Source organism: Cottoperca gobio, chromosome 12 (genome assembly GCF_900634415.1).
Source record: "Cottoperca gobio chromosome 12, fCotGob3.1, whole genome shotgun sequence".
Taxonomy (NCBI): domain Eukaryota; kingdom Metazoa; phylum Chordata; class Actinopteri; order Perciformes; family Bovichtidae; genus Cottoperca; species Cottoperca gobio.
The window spans coordinates 2269360-2289536 of NC_041366.1; the positions used below are offsets into that span (position 1 = coordinate 2269360).

At 41.5% G+C, this 20177-nt stretch overlaps 1 protein-coding gene across 2 annotated transcripts in view; it reads left to right on the top strand.

The window, feature by feature from the left end:
- The window catches only part of nrg1 (neuregulin 1), a 41619-nt gene extending 24110 nt beyond the window's left edge, over positions 1-17509 (top strand). Inside the window, exons 4-7 of one of the 2 annotated variants that reach the window (XM_029444000.1) lie at positions 2516-2615; positions 3613-3757; positions 3860-3981; positions 14971-17509. In XM_029444000.1, coding sequence (XP_029299860.1) covers positions 2516-2615; positions 3613-3757; positions 3860-3981; positions 14971-15589 — 986 coding nt within the window. In that variant the 3' untranslated portion in view covers positions 15590-17509. Of the gene's footprint in view, positions 1-2512; positions 2616-3612; positions 3758-3859; positions 3982-14970 lie in introns of both variants that reach the window. The other variant, XM_029443999.1, reaches the window with a different exon arrangement.
- The last annotated feature ends 2668 nt before the right edge of the window (positions 17510-20177 follow it).

The following is a 20177-nucleotide window of genomic DNA, read 5'->3' on the forward strand; positions in this document are numbered from 1 at the left end:
AAACCCCTCTACTAAAGATAGTTTTCTCTTGCCGGATGAAGGGATCATACAGCCATGACCATCAGAACAAATAGGATATCACATATTAACACATCAACGTTATTTGTGACAAAGCACTGTGGTGTCATCTATCATTCTGACGTCAAATGTCACATGTGTCTTTTTGATTTAAACAGTCCAAATGTTGATGATTCATTGGAGTACATGAAAGCGAAAGAGGCTGTACATTTCTGATGCTGTGTGTTCACACCCCTTCAGCGCTCCCTTTTTGCATTTTCTGTTGCAACTAGTGCTCAGCATGAGATAACAGAGCAGCATCGCTGTCCTCCTAACTCCCTCCATCTCCTTCCATCTGCCTTCCTCTTTCATCTCCACTAGATGTATGTTTCCAACTGTTCCTTGTAGCCCCTCTTCATTATAGCAGCTCTGTAGTTTCTGCCTCTTTTCACCTTACTAAGGCCAGGGTCGTCTTATATCTGCTAAATTGTTTAAACATGTACTAAAATTCGTAATATCAACCTGCCCCAAGAAAGCAGATGAAAATTGCCATTAATTAGTGTCAATATTTTGTTTAGTTAATTAGAGAATTTAATTAAAATGGAATACAATATATTCTTGAACAATGCCAGCTGTAGGACAGTTAACTGATTTAAAATACTTACTGTATATATAATATATAAATAATTACTGCATGGAGCTTACTGTGTTCTAATAGGTTCTCTTTTACGGCTGACAAGACTCATTTACAGAGTCTTTACAGAGTTTAGGCATAAGACCAAATTTAAACACTGTGAAAAACACTAAACACTCTCTGCAGCTGCTTTATGAAACACTGATATTATATAAATGAGCAGTCTATTATTTGATTGCATTATCTGTGGGAAAAAAGAAGCCACGCCTCTCCCATTTTAAAGGTTCATGTTGGTGTGGTATATCTTAATTAATATACTACACCATAAAAACTGGCCTACACGGTACATCTAGTTCACTTCTGTTCCTCCACAAAGAGCCTATGAGCATTTTAGGTTGGTGAAATTCACACTTAAAAAAAAAAGCATTTTGTAAGAAATATGCAAATAAACTTTATTATGCACAGTATGTTTGTCAATATACAAAATACCTTAGTTTTATACTGCTGAAACACATTTGGAGGACTTCCAAAAGTCCCATAGAGAATCATCATAAAGAACGATAGAAACTTACTTGCAAAATGAAAATGAAAAAAGAAAAGCGAAGGGAAACAGTCTAATGGACTTGAGCTCACCTGGGAAAGATCATGTGATATCAAAGTGTTTAACATTATGCTGCTTTGAAATTAGTATAATTCCTGGCAGGCATCTCTATATTCCGTCAGAGTAAGGTGACCCACTTAAGTTAACTCAGTTCCTCTTTGAGAACGCACCACTGTCTCTTACCTTTACCTTCATCATCCCTCAAGAGATGATTTCCAAGGTTTATAGGACAATAAAGACAAGCAGGAGCCACGGTTGAGAGCTGGATTTGCGTCTCATAGATGTTAGACTAATTTCTCTTTGATTGCTGAGAGCGCTATCGATACATCGATAAGGACAATACCAGAATCAATATTTAAGAGTTGAAAATATATGACGTCTTGATGATTCATTGGCTGATGATCCTTTCATCATCATAAAAACAAACTTAAACAAACACTTTGATGAGGATCCCCCTAAATTCCTGTGCTGACTGCTACTTGTTGGCTTACATGGAAACAAATGAACCTGCAATTAGCAAATACAGGGCAATGCATTGTTTTGGCTCTGAGGCGGAGCTCTTATCTGATTATTATATTAAAGGGACACTGATTTTGGAAACAGCTGTATAATGGTTTCCAATATAAGAAATGTCAAGTCTGGGAAAATAACCCTGATGACGTCACTACGATGTCAGGTCAAGAGACTATTGAGATGCATTATGGGAAGTGTAGAATCCAGTGTTTGTGGCGCTCGGACTGAAAGTTAGGATATCTCTGCCTCTGCTGATTCCATTATGACCATTAAAACTATCTCTCACTAGTTTCCCAACTTTATGAAAGTGCAATATTTAATCACTGGAGTACCACTTTAAGCACTGATGTTAATGCTTTGGTCCTTCAGACAGACTACATTTAGAAGTACTGAAAAGAATAGGACTAACTGTCAGTCATAATTACCATGTTTGGCTGCTATGAAAGCTGAATGAATGACGGCCACTGTGACTCCCAGCTCAGTGGATTACAACCCAATCATGGCAATAATAGCAAATAATATAACGATGCATTTGGGCTGTTGGTTGCTGTAAACTAAAAAAACGTCCTTACAGAGATTTTCTTATTGTTTGGGTTTATGGCTGTAATGGTCCTAATGTCTGTGTCTGTGTCTCTGTGTGTGTGTGTGTGTGTGTGTGTGTGTGTGTGTGTGTGTGTGTGTGTGTGTGTGTGTGTGTGTATGTGTGTGTGTGTGTGTGTGTGTGTTGTACACCTGAAGTTTTTAAATTGGACTGTCCTCTTTTTCAGAAGCTGAGGAGCTGTATCAGAAACGCATTTTAACAATAACAGGAATCTGCATTGCACTCCTAGTCGTTGGAATCATGTGTGTGGTTGCTTACTGCAAAACAAAGTAATTAATTTCACATATTTATGTTTCATTTGTGACTTATGCTGCATTCACATGGATTCAGGGAAACTTGTGATTATTTTTCAATTTAATTATTCTAGTAGTGCATCCTACCGAGATATTACAAGAAGCTTCTTGTAATATCTTGATCATACATTTCTTTTGCATCAAAATAATTAGTTTCTTGTTGTCCATGTTTTCTCCTTGTGTGAAGGAGCTAATATTAATAAATATTTTTGCGGCAAACCTTTTGTTAACTGCAAAAAGTTTAAATATTTTAACTTATTTAAACCATCTACTGTAAAAGTTATTTTCTGCTGGCCTCACCTAATTTTACTGTCCTGCTCTCATCCACTAAAATGATCTCCGGTGTGCTGTCTACCAGGCGCCTGAATCCATGAGAATGCAGCATTAAAGATTTTAATATAGTGTCCAATAGTTCCCACAAGTCCCCAAATCTCAACTGTGAACTGTGTTGGGTATGGGCATGGAAACATCAATACAATGGCATATATAAGTAGAAAGAGATTTAAAATACTCAGTAATGTTTGTCGTAAAGTAATGTTTGCTAACCTGATTACCAGAGGGAGACTGTTCCATAATCAGTGTAATATATCTGTTAAATCTTACTTTTGTTGTTATTTAGCCACAGCAGACTGAGACATCCAGGCATTGACCTCCTTTAGACAATTATGTTAGGCAACCAGCGTTTCACAAATACCTAAAGCTAGTCATCATCAGCAATGATCAGAGATACAGCCAAACAAAATGATGTTGGATTGTGTGGCGCTATTGGACGCATTAACAACATTGTAGAGTTTATTTTATACTGACCTCAATAAGTAAAATAAGTAAAATACATGAATTAACATTTCTACAGTCAAGCCATAATGACATTAGATGAAAATGGGTAAATGTATCTCCTGAGCTACAATGATAACTTTACCCTCAGACATGTTGTCAAGTTTTAATCTGGAATACTTTGTTTCTTCACAAACAGGAAGCGGAGGAAGGAGCTCCATGACCGTCTGAGACAGAGCCTGAGGAATAAGAGGAACAACACTGGTATTGGCCCCAACCTGGCAAGCTCAGCCAGAGGATGTCAGATTTCTAACTTGCCTCTTCAAGATTTGCAGCCTAACAATGTATGCTGTTACTTGTTGGTATCAAATAAACGGATTAAAAACATGATAAATCTTTACATGCACGTCAATTGTTAATCTGTTTCCTGCTCTTTCTTTTTATAGCAATGTAATGGGACAACTTTGCAGCATGCAGCTGAGAGGGAGACAGAAACAACCTTCTCCACAAGCAAAAATACTTTTTCTGCGCATGAACCCACAACATTCACCCACATCTCTAGCCAAAGGTAAGAAAGAACTTAAAATATATTTTGTCAGTTTGGTAAATTTGATTTGGTTTTAATTAGTCAGTACTTTGTCACTTTGCTCAGCATCACACATCAGCCCAGCTACTCTTCACAGCTACAAAACTAAAATAAAGCAATTCCTCTTGTTCTAGGTGAAGTTTCTGTGTTTTACTGTTGTAAAATGTTTCCTGATGCACCATTGTTCAGGACACAGGTGTCTCTGGTTTTGAGAACAACTCGGAATAGGCCTATACCAATAGAAAGCGAATATGTGCAACCTCTTCCCATGTTGGCGATAAAATAAAAAAGAATAGATCATCTCCTGGCATTGTGCCTTGGTGTGACTAAATTAGAGCTCAGTATGCACAGTTTGGTGGTGGGATGTGTTGCAGTTCAACTTTGTCTACATTGATTAGTATAATGACATAAACAGCAAAACATACATAAAAACAAACCTCTATGTCCTATATACTGTGTGTATGTCATGTAATGTGTGTCAGATAAATATTTATATAAATAGTAAATACAACTAAATAAATAATGCTTGTTACACCCGCCGTGGTGTTCATACAATAGCTCTTGTTTATTGTCATTGTCAAAAGTATCTTTGTCCTCTGTTCTGTATAGTTCTTGTAAGACACTGAATGTAATGAAGACTTCATAATTCAGATGCAACTTTAGATGTTTGGGAACTTTGACCACTGTGGTGCATTGAAGAATGTAGGGATGCTGGGATGATATCTTCAATGCTCTTAATTAATGTGGTTCTACAGCAAAACTAGAACAACTAAACCAGGGGTGCCCAAAAGGTTGATCGAGTGTTGTGCGGGTAGATCGTGCACCGTTAAAAAAGTATATATATTCCCCCAACGGAACCCCACCCCAAGTTTTTTGTTTTTTTCCTGACTTGCACATTCACATTCACTTCCCCGCTCTGTTTCACTCCCACACACACACCTACAGTCAGAGCTGAGGAAAGGAGAGGAGTGAACTACGCAACAGCACCCCGTCGCACGAAGCTCAGACAGCACCCCCCCACCCCCGTCGCAGCATTTTTAATACAGGTAGATCACTTGGACCTGGTCATTTTAAAAGTAGCTCACAAGCCAAAAAAGTGTGGGCACCCCTGAACTAAACAATATTAGCACACAAGCACAACAGTTTAGGCAGGACACATTAAGCAGTACTAGTGCATGTTCAACGCACTACACAGTGGCACACGAGCCTTTCATAGGGGAGACAAAGCCCAGAAAAAGAACATTGAACCAAAGAGAACCTAAAAGAACCGAACAAAGCCTATAATGATAAATAATGATATACACCCTGAAATGAATGTGTATACATGTCTTAAGCCCGATCCACAGGATAAAGATCAGGACCAATCCAGACATTTTAAATACTAGCTATTGCTATAAACCTAGATGTTTTCTCCTGGATTGAAAGCTGCCAAACCCATTTAAACTCTCTCCACACAGCGTTGTGAGCAAGTGATCCGCGGAGCCACAGAGCAAACATTTTACTTCTGTTTCAGTGAAGTACTTTGCATGTGAACCACAAGTCTGAACTGCTGCTGTTAATGCTGAGGTTTTCTAATGATGGAAAAATAGCAAAGAATTGAAGAATTGTTTTGAATCATGTCCTTGTCAGGAAAGCGATAAATGAGGCCTCAAGCCTGCACTTAAGTACAGAAATATCATTAGATGAGTGTGATGATGAGGAGTCAAACACAAAGGATCACACAATATAAGAATCACACAGCAATATTAAAAACAAGGTTTTCATGTTCCATATTATCATACCATATACTGTGAGTGTGTGTGTGTATCTGAGTTTTGATTATCTCGCCAACCCTTAGACTGATCTACTTCACGCTTGCCATGTGTGTGGCTGAGGACCCAAGGGAGTGCAGTGCTATGTGTGAAGTTATTTAGCAATCAGCATTTCAGTAGAAAACTGCAAAAACCTAGTCCACCCAGCTGGGCTTTGGTTAGCGTAAAAGTGCAAATAGACACACATCAAAATCCACCGAACAGCCCAGCCACTATGGGACGTCTCTGTATGTTTATACAATAATAGCTGGAATAAATATCTGTTCTGTCATTTATTTGCCAAGTCAGTGGATAAAAGAATGTATATGATAATTTGGAGAAGGTCACCCAGCCACAACAATGGCATGTCATCAGTTGGATTGCAAGGTGAAGTAGGAATTTTGCTTTAACAAAGGAAATTACATTGAACCATTTTCAGCCTCAGGATGGGCAAACTGTGAATCTTAGTTCTGTCACAGCAAAACTCCAAGAAGACGTTTGCTGGAAACAGACCAATAGCTGCTAACATGAAACTTCAACAATGCCCCTACATGCACACAATTGTCTTGTGTGTTTCACCAGGAGGTACTGTACCAGGATTCAAACCCCCTGGGTGATTGCTGTGCCTCCTGTGGACCAAGTCATCCTTAACTGTATAATTTAACATTATTATAATTATTAGAACAGGATAACTATGCTGTCTCATCCATCGAACAGAACGGCATCTTTATTGGGTCTACTTTCTTAAATATTGGCAGGCTCAATCCTGATTGGCTGAACATTACTTGCGCTATTTTGTAAAATAAGACACATCGTCCCATAGTGGCCGTTAGCGGATGTGGCTACACTGTTGGATTTTGATTCATATCTATTGCATTAACTAAAGTCTAGGCGGGCAGACCGGGTTGTTGATTTTTTCTTCAGAACCACTGATACAAATACAAATAACTCCATGTGGGGAACTACACTACCTCGAGTCCTCAGCAACACACACGCCAAATGTCAAGTAGATAGGTCTGAAGGTTGGCCAGATAACCAAAACTCAGACACACATACACACACACACACACACACACACACACACACACACACACGCACGCACACGCTCGCAGAGACTTCTCTCAATATAGTATGATAACTGCTGCATCATTGAATCCAACTTTGAATTTATGCAGGCTGTGAGCAAACTGGAATGAAATACAGTGAAAGGCTCTGGTACACAAATTTGACCCACAATATATTTATGTCATGGTCTAAAGGCCTGTCTGAAACCTGTCTCCATGTAAACGACCCCCTCCCTGTCTCTGCAGCTGGAGTAATGACTGGAGCAACAGTGTTCTGTCTGACACTGAGTCTGTCTCGGTGATGTCATTGGCGGAGAATAGCCAACGTGCCACACAGGGCAGCCGAGGTCGTCTGAATGCCACTGGTGGCAGCAGAGACTTAAGTGCTCATCCAAAGAAGTGCAGAGACACACCCAACTCCGACAGGGACTTGCCTTAAAGTACAAGGTAATTGGTTGATAAATTTAAACAAGACAACAATAACTTTAAGAAGGCACACATACAGCTATTAGGAGTAATGTAGCCTATTATACACAATTGCTGATATTTATTATATTTAGTATATGATGCCAATGCTTTCTGGCTCACACTATACTGTTCACCAAAATGATACATCATTGGGGCCAACACACTGAGGAATACATAAAATAATTCATAAATATATTACATAAAGTTTTAATAAGCAATGTGTATAGTAATTTAGAACTAAACAAATACACTTCAGTAAATATATCTAGCAGAACCAGATCCAAATATAAATTACATTCCCCTCAATTCAGAGAGGTGTCTCAATTTTAAGTTAAGAACAATAAATCCTCGACAAATCCATAACAGAATCATCCATCCATCCATCCATCGTCTACCGCTTATCCGGGATCGGGTCGCGGGGGCAGCAGCTCCAGTAAGGAACCCCAATCTTCCCTTCTCCGGGCCACATCCTCCAGCTCCGACTGGGGGATCCTGAGGCGTTCCCAGGCCAATGAGGAGATATAATCTCTCCACCGAGTCCTGGGTCTTCCCCGGGGTCTCCTCCCAGCTGGACGTGCCTGGAACACCTCCCGAGGGAGGCGCCCAGGTGGCATCCTTACTAGATGCCCGAACCACCTCAACTGGCTCCTTTCAACGTAAAAGAGCAGCGGCTCTACTCCGAGTCTCTCACGGATGGCTGAGCTTCTCACCCTATCTCTAAGGGAGACGCCAGCCACCCGTCTGAGAAAACCCATTTCGGCCGCTTGTACCCGTGATCTCGTTCTTTCGGTCATGACCCAGCCTTCATGACCATAGGTGAGGGTAGGAACGAAGATCGACCGGTATATTGAGAGCTTTGCCTTCTGGCTCAGCTCTCTTTTCGTCACAACGGTGCGGTAAAGTGACTGTAATACCGCCCCCGCTGCTCCGATTCTCCGGCCAATCTCTCGCTCCATTGTCCCCTCACTCGCGAACAAGACCCCGAGGTACTTCAACTCCTTTACTTGGGGTAATGGCTCATTCCCTACCCGGAGTAGGCAATCCACCGGTTTCCTGTTGAGAGCCATGGCCTCAGATTTGGAGGTGCTGATCCTCATCCCAACCGCTGCACACTCGGCTGCGAACCGATCCAGTGACTGTTGAAGGTCACAGACCGATGATGCCATAAGGACCACATCATCTGCAAAGAGCAGCGATGAGATCCTCAGGTCACCGAACTGCAACCCCTCTCCTTCACGACTAAGCCTCGATATCCTATCCATGAAAATCACGAACAGGATTGGTGATAAAGCGCAGCCCTGGCGGAGGCCAACATTCACGGGAAACGAGTCCGACTTACTGCCGAGTATCCGGACACAACTCTCGCTTTGGGCGTACAGGGATTGGATGGCCCTCAAAAGTGACTCCCTCACCCCATACTCCCGCAGCACCTCCCACAGTATCACCCGGGGGACCCGGTCATACGCCTTCTCCAGATCCACAAAACACATGTAGACTGGATGGGCGTACTCCCAGGCCCCCTCCAGGATCCTTGCAAGAGTAAAGAGTTGGACGGAATCCGCATTGTTCCTCTTCAATCAGAGGTTCGACTACCGGCCGTAAAGTCTACTCCAGTACCTTGGAGTAGACTTTACCAGGGAGGCTGAGAAGTGTGATACCCCTGTAGTTGGCACACACTCTCTGGTCCCCCTTTTTAAATAGGGGAACCACCACCCCGGTCTGCCAACCCCTAGGCACTGTCCCAGACTTCCACGCAATGTTGACGAGGCGTGTCAACCAAGACAGCCCCTCAACACCCAAAGCTTTCAGCATTTCTGGACGGATCTCATTAACCCCTGCAGCTTTGCCACTGTGGAGTTGTTTGACTACCTCAGTGACTTCCATCAGGGAAATTGACGATGATCCCTCATCAGCTTCCAGCTCTGCCTCAACCATAGAGGGCGTGTTAGTCGGATTCAGGAGTTCCTCAAAGTGCTCCTTCCAGCGGCCGATAACCTTCTCAGTCAGCAGGGTCCCACCCTTGCTGTACACAGCTTGGATGGTTCCTCGCTTCCCCTCCTGAGGTGCCGGATGGTTTTCCAGAAGCACCTTGGTGCCGACCGAAAGTCCTTCTCCATAGCTTCTTCGAACTTCTCCCACACCCGCTGCTTTGCCTCTGACACGGCAGAAGCTGCCGCCCTTCTAGTCCTTCGATACTCTGCAACTGTTTCCGGAGTCCTCCCGGATAACATAACCCGGAAGGACTCCTTCTTCAGTCGGACGGCTTCCCTGACCACCGGGGTCCACCACGGTGTTCGAGGGTTACCACCCCTTGAGGCACTTAAGACCTTCAGACCACAGCTCATCACCGCAGCTTCAGCAATAGAGGTTTTGAACATCGCCCACTCAGGTTCAATGCCCCCAACCTCCACAGGGATGGCTGAAAAGCTCCGCCGGAGGTGTGAGTTAAAGACCCCCAGGACAGGGGCTTCCTCCAGACGTTCCCAGTTCACCCGCACTACCCGTTTGGGTTTACCAGGTCTGTCCAGAGTCTTCCCCCACCCCTTGATCCAACTCACCACCAGATGGTGATCAGTCGACAGCTCCGCCCCTCTCTTCACCCGAGTGTCCAAAACATGTGGCCTCAGATCAGATGATACGATTACGAAATCGATCATTGACCTTTGGCCTAGGGTGCTCTGGTACCACGTGCACTTATGAGCATCCTTATGTTCGAACATGGTGTTTGTTATGGCCATTCCATGACTAGCACAGAAGTCCAACAACAAACGACCGTTCGGGTTTAGATCAGGGAGGCCCTTCCTCCCAATCACGCCTCTCCAGGTGTCTCCATCGTTTCCCACGTGTGCGTTGAAGTCTCCCAGCAAGACTACGGAGTCCCCTACTGGAGCCCCCTGCAGGGCTTCATTCAGGGTCTCCAAGAAGGCCGAATACTCAGAACTGCGGTTTGGGGCATAGGCACAAACAACAGTCAGAGTTTTCCCCCCCATAACCCGAAGGCGTAGGGAGGCGACCCTCTCGTCCACCGGGATAAACTCCAACGTAGCGGCGCTCAGCCGGGGGCTAGTGAGTATCCCCACCCCGGCCCGACGCCTCACACTTTGGGCAACTCCGGAGAAGAATAGAGTCCAACCCCTATCCAGGAGTGTGGTTCCAGAGCCAAGACTGTGCGTGGAGGTAAGCCCCACCAGATCTAACTGGTAGTGATCCACCTCCCGCACTAGTTCCGGCTCCTTCCCCCACAGAGAGGTGACGTTCCACGTCCCCAGAGCCAGCCTCTGCTGCCCGGGTCTGGTCCGTCGAGGTCCCTGACCATCACTGCCACCCGTGTGACAGCGCACCCGACCCCAGCGTTTTTTCCCATGAGTGGTGGGCCCACAGGATGGATGGATGGGAGGCACCACGTAGCTTCTTCGGGCTGTGCCCGACCGGGCTCCATGGCAAACCCGGCCACCAGGCGCTCGCTGTCGGGCCCTCCCTCTGGGCCTGGCTCCAGACGGGGGCCCCGGGCTTCCTCCGGGCAGGGTCTCTCCTTTCCTTTCCCTTTCTTTCATGAAGTCGTTTTTGAACCATTCTTAGTCTGGCCCCTCACCTGAGACCAATTTGCCTTGGGAGACCCTACCAGGAGCACTAGGCTCCAGACAACACAGCTCTCAGGTTCATAGGGACACACAAACCTCTCCACCACGATAAGGTGATGGTTCCCAGAGAGGCCATAACAGAATGAAAAACTAAATATAAGATCATAATTCAAAGTGGTAAATAGGTTTATGTTTACATCTAATAACCCACAGCATACATAAAAGTACCCAGAGCAAAGCAACGCAAGGCAATGCATACTGTCTGCAGCTCTTAAAGCACACGACTTATATCAAATCTTATTATATATATTCACTTTGTCAACTTCTTGAGCCGTATGTTGTCGCGTGACACGTCAGAGCCGTCAGGTTACAGTCACACAAATTGTCCTAAGGCTGTGGGTGATTATCAATAAATGAAAGCAAGTCTGCTTATCGCTTTGGATTCGATTTTTATATTATTACTTTTTGCTCCCAAATCAGTTTACACTGACTAAAGACTAAAGTATTATAAAACTAATCAGAATTTCCCCAAGAGGATGAATAAAGTATCTTGTAGATAGAATAATACATCTAAAGACACAACCTCTAAGTGGAGCACACACAGCAATCAGCTGTTTGATTAGCAGTTGGCGCTTTTTGAAAAGTTAAACACCGGTGGCAGCGAGTGCGCAGTATGCCTTTAAAAAGTCAACTGAAAGCGCTGCATTTTTCTTATACGCCTCACAGACATGTGGGCTTAATGAATGAATGATCTTTTTTTACATTGCGCTTTTTACAGCAGAGCAATCTCTAAGAAGCATTGCAAACACGCTAAAACAGGCAATGTTGTCAAGTAACATGACTGTCATATGAGGAAAATGTAGCCTCAGCCTCACACTGTCAATTTACACTTTTAAATGTCCTTTTGATGATGATGATGTGAAATAACATCTACATATACTGTATATAGAGATATATTTAGTCATGCTTTGTGTTTAACAAAGGTTATGAACTAACAATGTTATGGAAACTAACTCTATGATAATGTGATTCTAATAACTTGACATTAGTTATTACCGAGCATTATTATATTTAGAGAGAGATTCTGTGTGAGCACATTTATAAAGCTCTGTGTTGCTGCAGCCACTGTCGAATTATAGTAACGTTAAACACTCTGGCAAACACAGTTAATAAAGACAATACACGTTAAGAAACTTGAGTTGGACACTGTAAATAGTGTAAAATTCACTAACACTACAGCTAATAGCATAAAGCTAGTTCATGCAATGCTTAATTTCCAGCTTTGTCTAAATTCCCCAACTAAAAACTTATTTTCCGTTAATGTCCCTGTGCTACCAAAAATAACCCATTATCATAATATTTAGGTTCCTTTTCCAGAGTATCTATTAAAAATACCGAGCAGGTTGTCCTGGTGGAGCGGTCGCAATCACCAAGCAAATATTACGCTGCGTTCACAGTGCTATGTGGAAGTTGGAAACATCATTGAAGTATGGCTGTTGAACTGTACACTCTATCATAGCTTATTGCTCTTATACTGATATTGGTACCAAGTACGGTCTCAGACAGCTTGCTTAACGGAACTTTGTCACTGGTGTCAGTGTTTTTACTGCCAATCACAGGAATATGGTGTATAGAAAGTGTTGAATATACTTCTCGAGGTACCTACGTTTCCTGAAGGCCACATGATTGAGGAAGGTCCTCAGATTTCTTTGTTTTGCTGTCACTCACATTTAGACGCCCCTCTCAGTTGAAGCCATGCCCCCCACGCCAGATCAGGACCATAAGTCTGAAAGTGAAAAAAAGGTCTGTCAAGCCTACTTATCAACAAATCAAATCATGTACTGTTTGTCTTAGACAGACCGAGCTTAACCACAAACTTGCTTTAATCTAAAAGTCAGACTAAAGCTAGCTTGGATTACTTACAAATTTACAAACAATCCACTCACCAAGGATCCCGAACTGTAGATCGGTCCTTTTGATCCAGACAAAAATCGGTACTAACCAGTTCTGATGGACAGATGCAGTGCCGAGAGTGTTAGCAGGTTATGTTTGGACCTCGGCATTTTGGACATTGTCGGTTCTTTGGATCTTGCCTCTGATGCTTGGATTTATCTCCATCTCTTTTTCTCTCTCTCTCTCTCAGCATGTTGCTGGGACATCTCATCCCCCCTTTGACTAAGGGTGGGTAGTTTGATTCAGAATGTCTTTTCTCAAGTCTTTATCTTTCAAGAGTTGTTAGATGTTGGCCTTCATCACATTTGAGTGGCGGGGATTTAGCATGGCTGTGGGTGGCCTCTCGGGCTGCACAAGTTGGCAGTAGTTGCGGTTCCTGCTTCTGGTTACAAAGAACCAGAGGCAGTCACCAATAATCGCTACATCAGGAATCAGCTTTTTTGAATAAAAGGTTACCCGCAGCTATTTCCTGCTACCTCCCATTCCCATGTTTTCATGCTAATCAATGCACACAAAAACAGGTACCCAATCTCACAGCAAAACCCTTGCCACTTACTTCCAACCTTCTCAGCCTCTGCATCCATTCTCTTTGTTCAGACTAATCATCCCCCGCAGTCAACTTAACTTTAGAATCCATGTTCTTGCTGGCTATTTTTGGCAGTGCTCCGAATTCAACCCAACTGCATCTACTGTATCTGGGGGGGGGGTTGCGTGCGGTGATTCTCTAGTTCACTCCTCTCCTTTCCTCCTTTCCTCCCCTGTCTGTGTGTGTAGGTGTGTGCGAAACGGCGCCCTTCGTGAGACAGAGCGGAGCGAATGTGAATGCGCAAAGCTAAAAAATACACATAAAATGCGCTCTTAAAATAGAAGTACCGGTCCGGGTCCGTAAAGGTCGGCGTCTGGGTCCGGACTTCGACCGCGTCTGCCTGTTAGTGACCCCTGCTCTAGATGGTGTTTTCTGAGTTCAGTTCATTTATCAAGCAAGAGTGGGCGCCCTTTATGGAATTAAATGATTCCTCAAGAACCTCTTTTTCACTGGGAGGCAGAGAAAGCACTAATTAGAAGATGAAAAAAATCTCTTACAAGAAAAGAAAGGATAATGAACTAGAAATCCCTAAAAATTAATTTTAGTTCACTCCTCTCCTTTCCTCTGCTCTATCTCTGACAGTAGGTGTGTGTGTCGTGAGTGAGGTCCCGCCCTTCGCGAAACACAGCGGAGGAGGGAATGTGAATGCGCAAAGCAAAAAATACAAATAAAAATTACAATACATACTGTTGTGTTTGCCAGAACCAGGTTCAACATGGGTGCATGTCATGTTTTCATTCAGTACAAGGACAAAGTACTGTACAGAATCATGTTTGTACTTAACTATTACAGAGCACTGAACTTGTGTTGAGATGCCATGTGTGGTATCAATCAGGACTGAAAAATAAGTTGTCACTTGCTATAGTGGTCTGCATGATGTGGATGGTGGTAAAGATGTTACTGAAGGTATTTTTTAGTGATTAAAGACTCTGCATCCTCCTATGCATTTGCTCTCTTTCAGGGAAAGAGCTTAGAAAAAGAGCACAACATGTATGTATGTTGCTGTTCTCATGCTCTTTCACTCTCTGGTGATTATGCTTCCAGTCTGCCTTAACAGGAAATGGATGTTTGCTAGTCTTTGCAAACGCCATTCAAATGGAGCAGAATAAAGAACGCATTTACTTGCAGCATGACAGCAACATCTTGTTGGTCCCAACAAACACACTTTTCAGATTTCTGCTGGGAGTGAAAAAAAGAAAAAAAAACAGTAACACTTCCTAGGAAGAGCACATCTATAGCGCATTCATAGTGAATTATAATTAATTCATAATGCTTTATGACTACACTCATAAACACAAATAATGCTTTCTGATGCATTACATCAACAGTCATAAAACACTATCAATGTGACTGATAATGAATTATAAGTGTCTTGTGGATACTCTGGACTAGTTCTAAACTAGAGGTTGACTGATGGGGCTCATCATACATTATGACTACCTTTACTCACCATGCAGTATCATTAGATATACAGTAATTGTATGTGTTCCTTCACTTCACTTCTATCATGTTTACTTTTTCCATCTCAGGTTTGTATCTGCCATGACTACCCCGGTGTCACGGACCTCTCCTGCAACTCCAGGGTCTCCTCCATCAGAGATGTCAGCCCCCCTGTCCAGCCTGGCCATCTCTGTCCCCTCAGTGGCTTTAAGTCCCTCTGGTGAGGAGGAGTGCCCCCTGCTGTTGTCTAACACACGTCAGTCCTTAAGCCGAGATGAACAGAAGAGGACCTCTGCACACTACAACCATGGCCATGTGGCACATAGCTTACCACCTAGCCCACTGTTTACTATGAAGAATGGTTATGACCAAACCATAGCTGACCATGACACCACAGCTGTCAGCCATATGTTCTCAGCATCTCATGAAAAGCTACTTAATACAAACAACAACATCAACAACTGCAGCACCAATAGCGTCCTTAATGGCCATGTGCTGCATTATATGGAGTCCAGTGGGGACAGAGTGCTAGTGATCGAAACAGAGGAGCCTCAGGGGGAATACACACCCTTCCTTACGACAGATAGCACGACAACCCTGTTGCTCAGGGCTATAGACAGCGGCAGGACTAACCCAGCATCACCAAAAGATGACCTGCAAGACAAGTCATCCAGTTCCACCACCAAACAAGATCCAGTTGCTGTGTAAAGTAAAAAGAAATCGCTGCAAATCCTTTTATGTTGAGGAAAAAAAGGAATAGTCACTATTAAACCTTTATTTTCTATAAATTATTTGCTGTGTAAAGATAAATGAAAAATGAAACTTTTATTTTAGTGATGTAGTAAATAAAGAGTTTTATAAAAAATGTACAAATGTGCTCATGTCTCGTAGGTAAAGTGCCATACACTAGTATGTAGCAACAGTTGACAGTATAATTCAGTGCAGAAAAAATATCAATGGTGCCTTTCTGTTTAGTATGCTTATTAAGGGAACTGCAACATTGCATACTGGGCCATATATTCACCATCCTAATCTTCCAGTTAACAATCTAAAGTAACTTGCTGGCTGCTTTTAACGTCCTGCAGTTGGAAGTGCCCACTGACACGACAGTTTGATATTACATTTTTACGAGGTGCATGTTATGTCCTTAAATGCTGTGATGGAATAATGAGCAGTTTATGTGGCTTCCTCTCCAGTCATTTGACCTGATACTGAACTTCAACACCTGGACTGATGTTCATGAATAAATGATTAATCGGCTCATTACCTGCATTTGATGAGAGATTGAGAAGATGGTTTTATTTATCACTCTCTAATCCGGAATCCTGCTGGTGAACGATTATTATAACTGTTAGATAAAGGTGCAATCACTAAAGTCTGGCTCTGTAGTGTTACTAATACTGTCACTTATATGCTTAACATAACCCCGTAGTTCTTTTCTTTTTTTAACAAATTCTATATTGGGATTTGATCTACATATTTCAAGTTTACTATTTATATGTTTAATGTTTAGGGACTCACAAAAAAAACAGAAAGAATAGTCATTGACACATCAGAGGCCTCAATATCCTGACTTTAAGTACAGAGTATGAGTCAAGCTCAATGCTGGATCCTACATTTCCTATAACGCTTGAAAGTATCTCTATGCTGGCAGGTATCCACATTTTCAGAGTGCAAACTGACTCCGATAAGGTGGTGCCATCAGAGAAAATAACTACTAGCATGAAGACCAGCAATGCTCTATTTCTTCAAGAGAACACTTCAATTACTTGTGCCGTCCGTCACCAGTAGGATATTACTGATTGCATCTTAAAATGCAAGAATATCTACAAAGTGTGTACTGAATGAAAGACTGAATATATGGCTCGTTTTGTCTCTCTTGAAGACATCCATATGTTCCTGAGTAATGCATTTTGGTTAACATGCTTTAATTGTTCAGTGATATCTCTGGTATGATAGACATTGATATTTTTCCAAATTCAACTTAAATTAAATATAGAAAAAAAATAAATGCCATACACACAGTATTCACTTCAACTACCCCAGCTTGTGTTCACATGTGAAGTCTACTTGTATGATTGTGTGTTTTGTATGATTGAGTAATTTAAAAAAATAAACAAAGTTTTGACAATGTCTGCTAACATGAATATAGTTTGTGAAAATCTGCCAAAGACTGTCACCACTTCTAGACTCAGATCTACAAAAAGTTAATTAAAATAACGATTATTGGGCTCTGTAATCAACCATGGTTTCCTAAAATGTATGTATGTAGAATCAGCAGCGTAGCATATGAGTATGTATGATGACATAGACATGCTGCTCCATGATAAATGTTTTAATGGTGGCCATACTTCTGTATTTTATATTTACATTAAGATTGTTTATTATTTATTTGGTAATTCTTGCTCATTACAAGCATTAATTACTGATTTTAGTATATACATTTATATTTCAACAAACATGATTTAAAGGTATAAAATATATAGCCATCTGTCACATGGTTATTAATATGAAATAGAGAATAACTACTTGCATATTTTGTCACTTGTATGCTTAACATAACTCAATGCATTGCTTTTAGGTTTAGGAGTGTCTTCAAATGATGTAAATACACCATGAAAACCTTCAGCGCTGTTGTTTCTTATTAAATATTAAATCAGATCTGTGTTTTGTGCCTCACAGTGTCAACATATTTTTGGTTAAAATCGTTTTTTCAGCTCCTCAAAGGAAGAATGCAATGCAAATTAATCTTTGATTTGATCATATATGTGAAAATTATATTTGCTTTTCAACCTATTTTATTATAGTAAATATATCAGATGCAATAATAATGCATTATGTAATTAATACATTTAAAAAAAAAAAAAGGTATAGTACTTTACAGTAGTAAGAAAAGTAAGTAAGAAATATTATCATAAATGCAATTTCATAGTTACAAGTCTGTGGACTTGGCCCGTCTGATCAGCCTCATGGCTCTATAAGACAACTTTATTATCCATGCTAGCCGTGTTCCTGACCTTGTATTCGGTTTAAACACCAAGAGAGAGCCATCAAATAATCCACCTACGTCTGTCTGTAGATGTCTAATTGTACCGTTATTGTTGATTTCAGGAAATGTGCAACCTAACCCTGGACCAGATTCTGTTGTTAATTTTAACACTCCTGCAGATTTTAAATCGAGGTCTGGTCTTGGTCTCATCCATTTGAATGTGCGCAGCTTGATTGCTAAAATGGATATGATTTGTATTTGGGCACATTCAACTGATGCTGATTTAATAGTGATATCTGCTAACCAAATCCATTCCAAACAAGGATATTAATATTGATGGCTACAATGTATATAGGACTGATCGACCTAAAAAGGGTGGAGGTGTTGCAGTCTTTGTTAAATCTAAGTTTCATGTAAAGATTTTTCTCTCTATATCACTGACAAAACAATTTGAACTTTTGGCTCTTGACTTGGAAGTATCAAAAGCTCTCCATATCACTGTCGTTTGTTGCTACAGACCACCTTCAGCTGTCAGTGATGCTTTACCATCTTTAATGCAGCTTTTGTCCAGCATCAGAGGACTTTAAAAAATACTGCAATTCCTTAAATCTCTTTCAGATTGTTGGTAGTCCCACTAGACTCAGAATCTGAGATCTCCTGAAAAATCCTCCTTAATTGATCTTATCCTTACAAATACTCCTCATAAATACACCACTGCTTCTGTATTTGCAAATGACACCAGTGACCACTGTGTCATTGCTACAGTAAGGAATACAAAAGTCCCTAAGACAAAACCCTGTGTCATCATAAAGCGTGATATGAAACATTTTGTGGAGCAAGGTTTCTTTCACGACCTGTTTCTCTTCGATTGGGAGAAAATCAATCTCATTTCCGATGTTGAAAATATCTGGAAATTGTGTTATGATGGTTTTATTATAATTATTGACAGGCACGCCCCCTTGAGAAAGTACAGAGTAAAAGGCAGAGATAATGCATGGTTCACATCAAATCTCTCTGATTTACTTCACGAGCGCAATGTGGAATGCTCAAAAGCCAGGAGTACAGGTCTTGGGTCGGATTGGCTGCTCTTCAGGCAGCTGCGAAATGCAGTCCACTGTTAAAATCAGAAAAGCCAAATCTGATTATTTCCAAACTGAAACCACAAATAACTTAAATAATCCCCTTAATTAAATTCTGGAAAACTATTAAATCAATAGCTGGAAATAAAAATGTGATAGAGCTTCCACCTTGTATTGTCAAAGACTCTGTTCAAATCTCTGACAAGGCTTGGTTGTTTTAATGAACATTTTATTGCTTCTGGTTCCTTGTTTGAATCTCAGAACATACCTTAAGGAACCCCTGCTCGCTCTGAAGGTCGTGTCTGGCAGGGTCAACCCTTTACTTTTAATCCAGTAACAGTCTCAGAGGTTCATAAAGCCCTTAAAAGTTCAGACACAAGAAAATCAGCAGGTCCGGACAACCTGGAGCCATACTAAAATTAGCAGCTGATGTCCTCGCCTCGCCCCTGGCCTATCTTTTCAATCTATCCCTGGAGACAAATGAAATTCCCCTTATTTGGAAATCTGCTTTTGTTCTCCCACTGTTGAAAGGGGGTGACCCCACTCTCCTAAACAATTACAGACCCATCTCCAAATTGTCTGTCTTAAATAAAGTGCTGGAATCATTGGTAAGTCAACAACTAAAGGACTTTTTAGCGACTAATAATATTTTATCTGACCTTAAATCTGGTTTTACGAAGTGGTTTTACACAGCACTACAACAGCCACCTTAAAAGTAGTAAATGATTTTATACATTTCTTAGACAATAGAGAACATTGTGCAGCACTTTCTATTGACTTATCCAAGGCTTTTGATACTGTGGATCATGCCTTATTGTCACAAAGACTCTATAGTATAGGTCTCTATATAGGTCTATATCAAGCCGTCTGTTGGTTTGAGAACTATTTATCAGGCAGATCACGGTGTGTGAGGGCAGAAGGTATAACTTCTAGCTCTCCTAATGTATCCAAGGGTGTGCCACAGAGATTGGTTGTAGGGCCATTGTTATTTATCATTTATATAAATAATCTTAATCACAATGTTTTAAATGCAAATTTCCATTTTTATGCTGATGACAGTAATTTACTGCTCTGCGTCCTCCCCAAATCAGGCTCTTTGTCAGCTCCAGACTGCTTTTAACATTGTACAATGTAATTTACATGAATTGAAACTTGTTTTAAATGCTGAAAAGATGAATGATGATCTCGAAAGCAAACACCAAACACTTGAACCTCCCTCCTATCACCA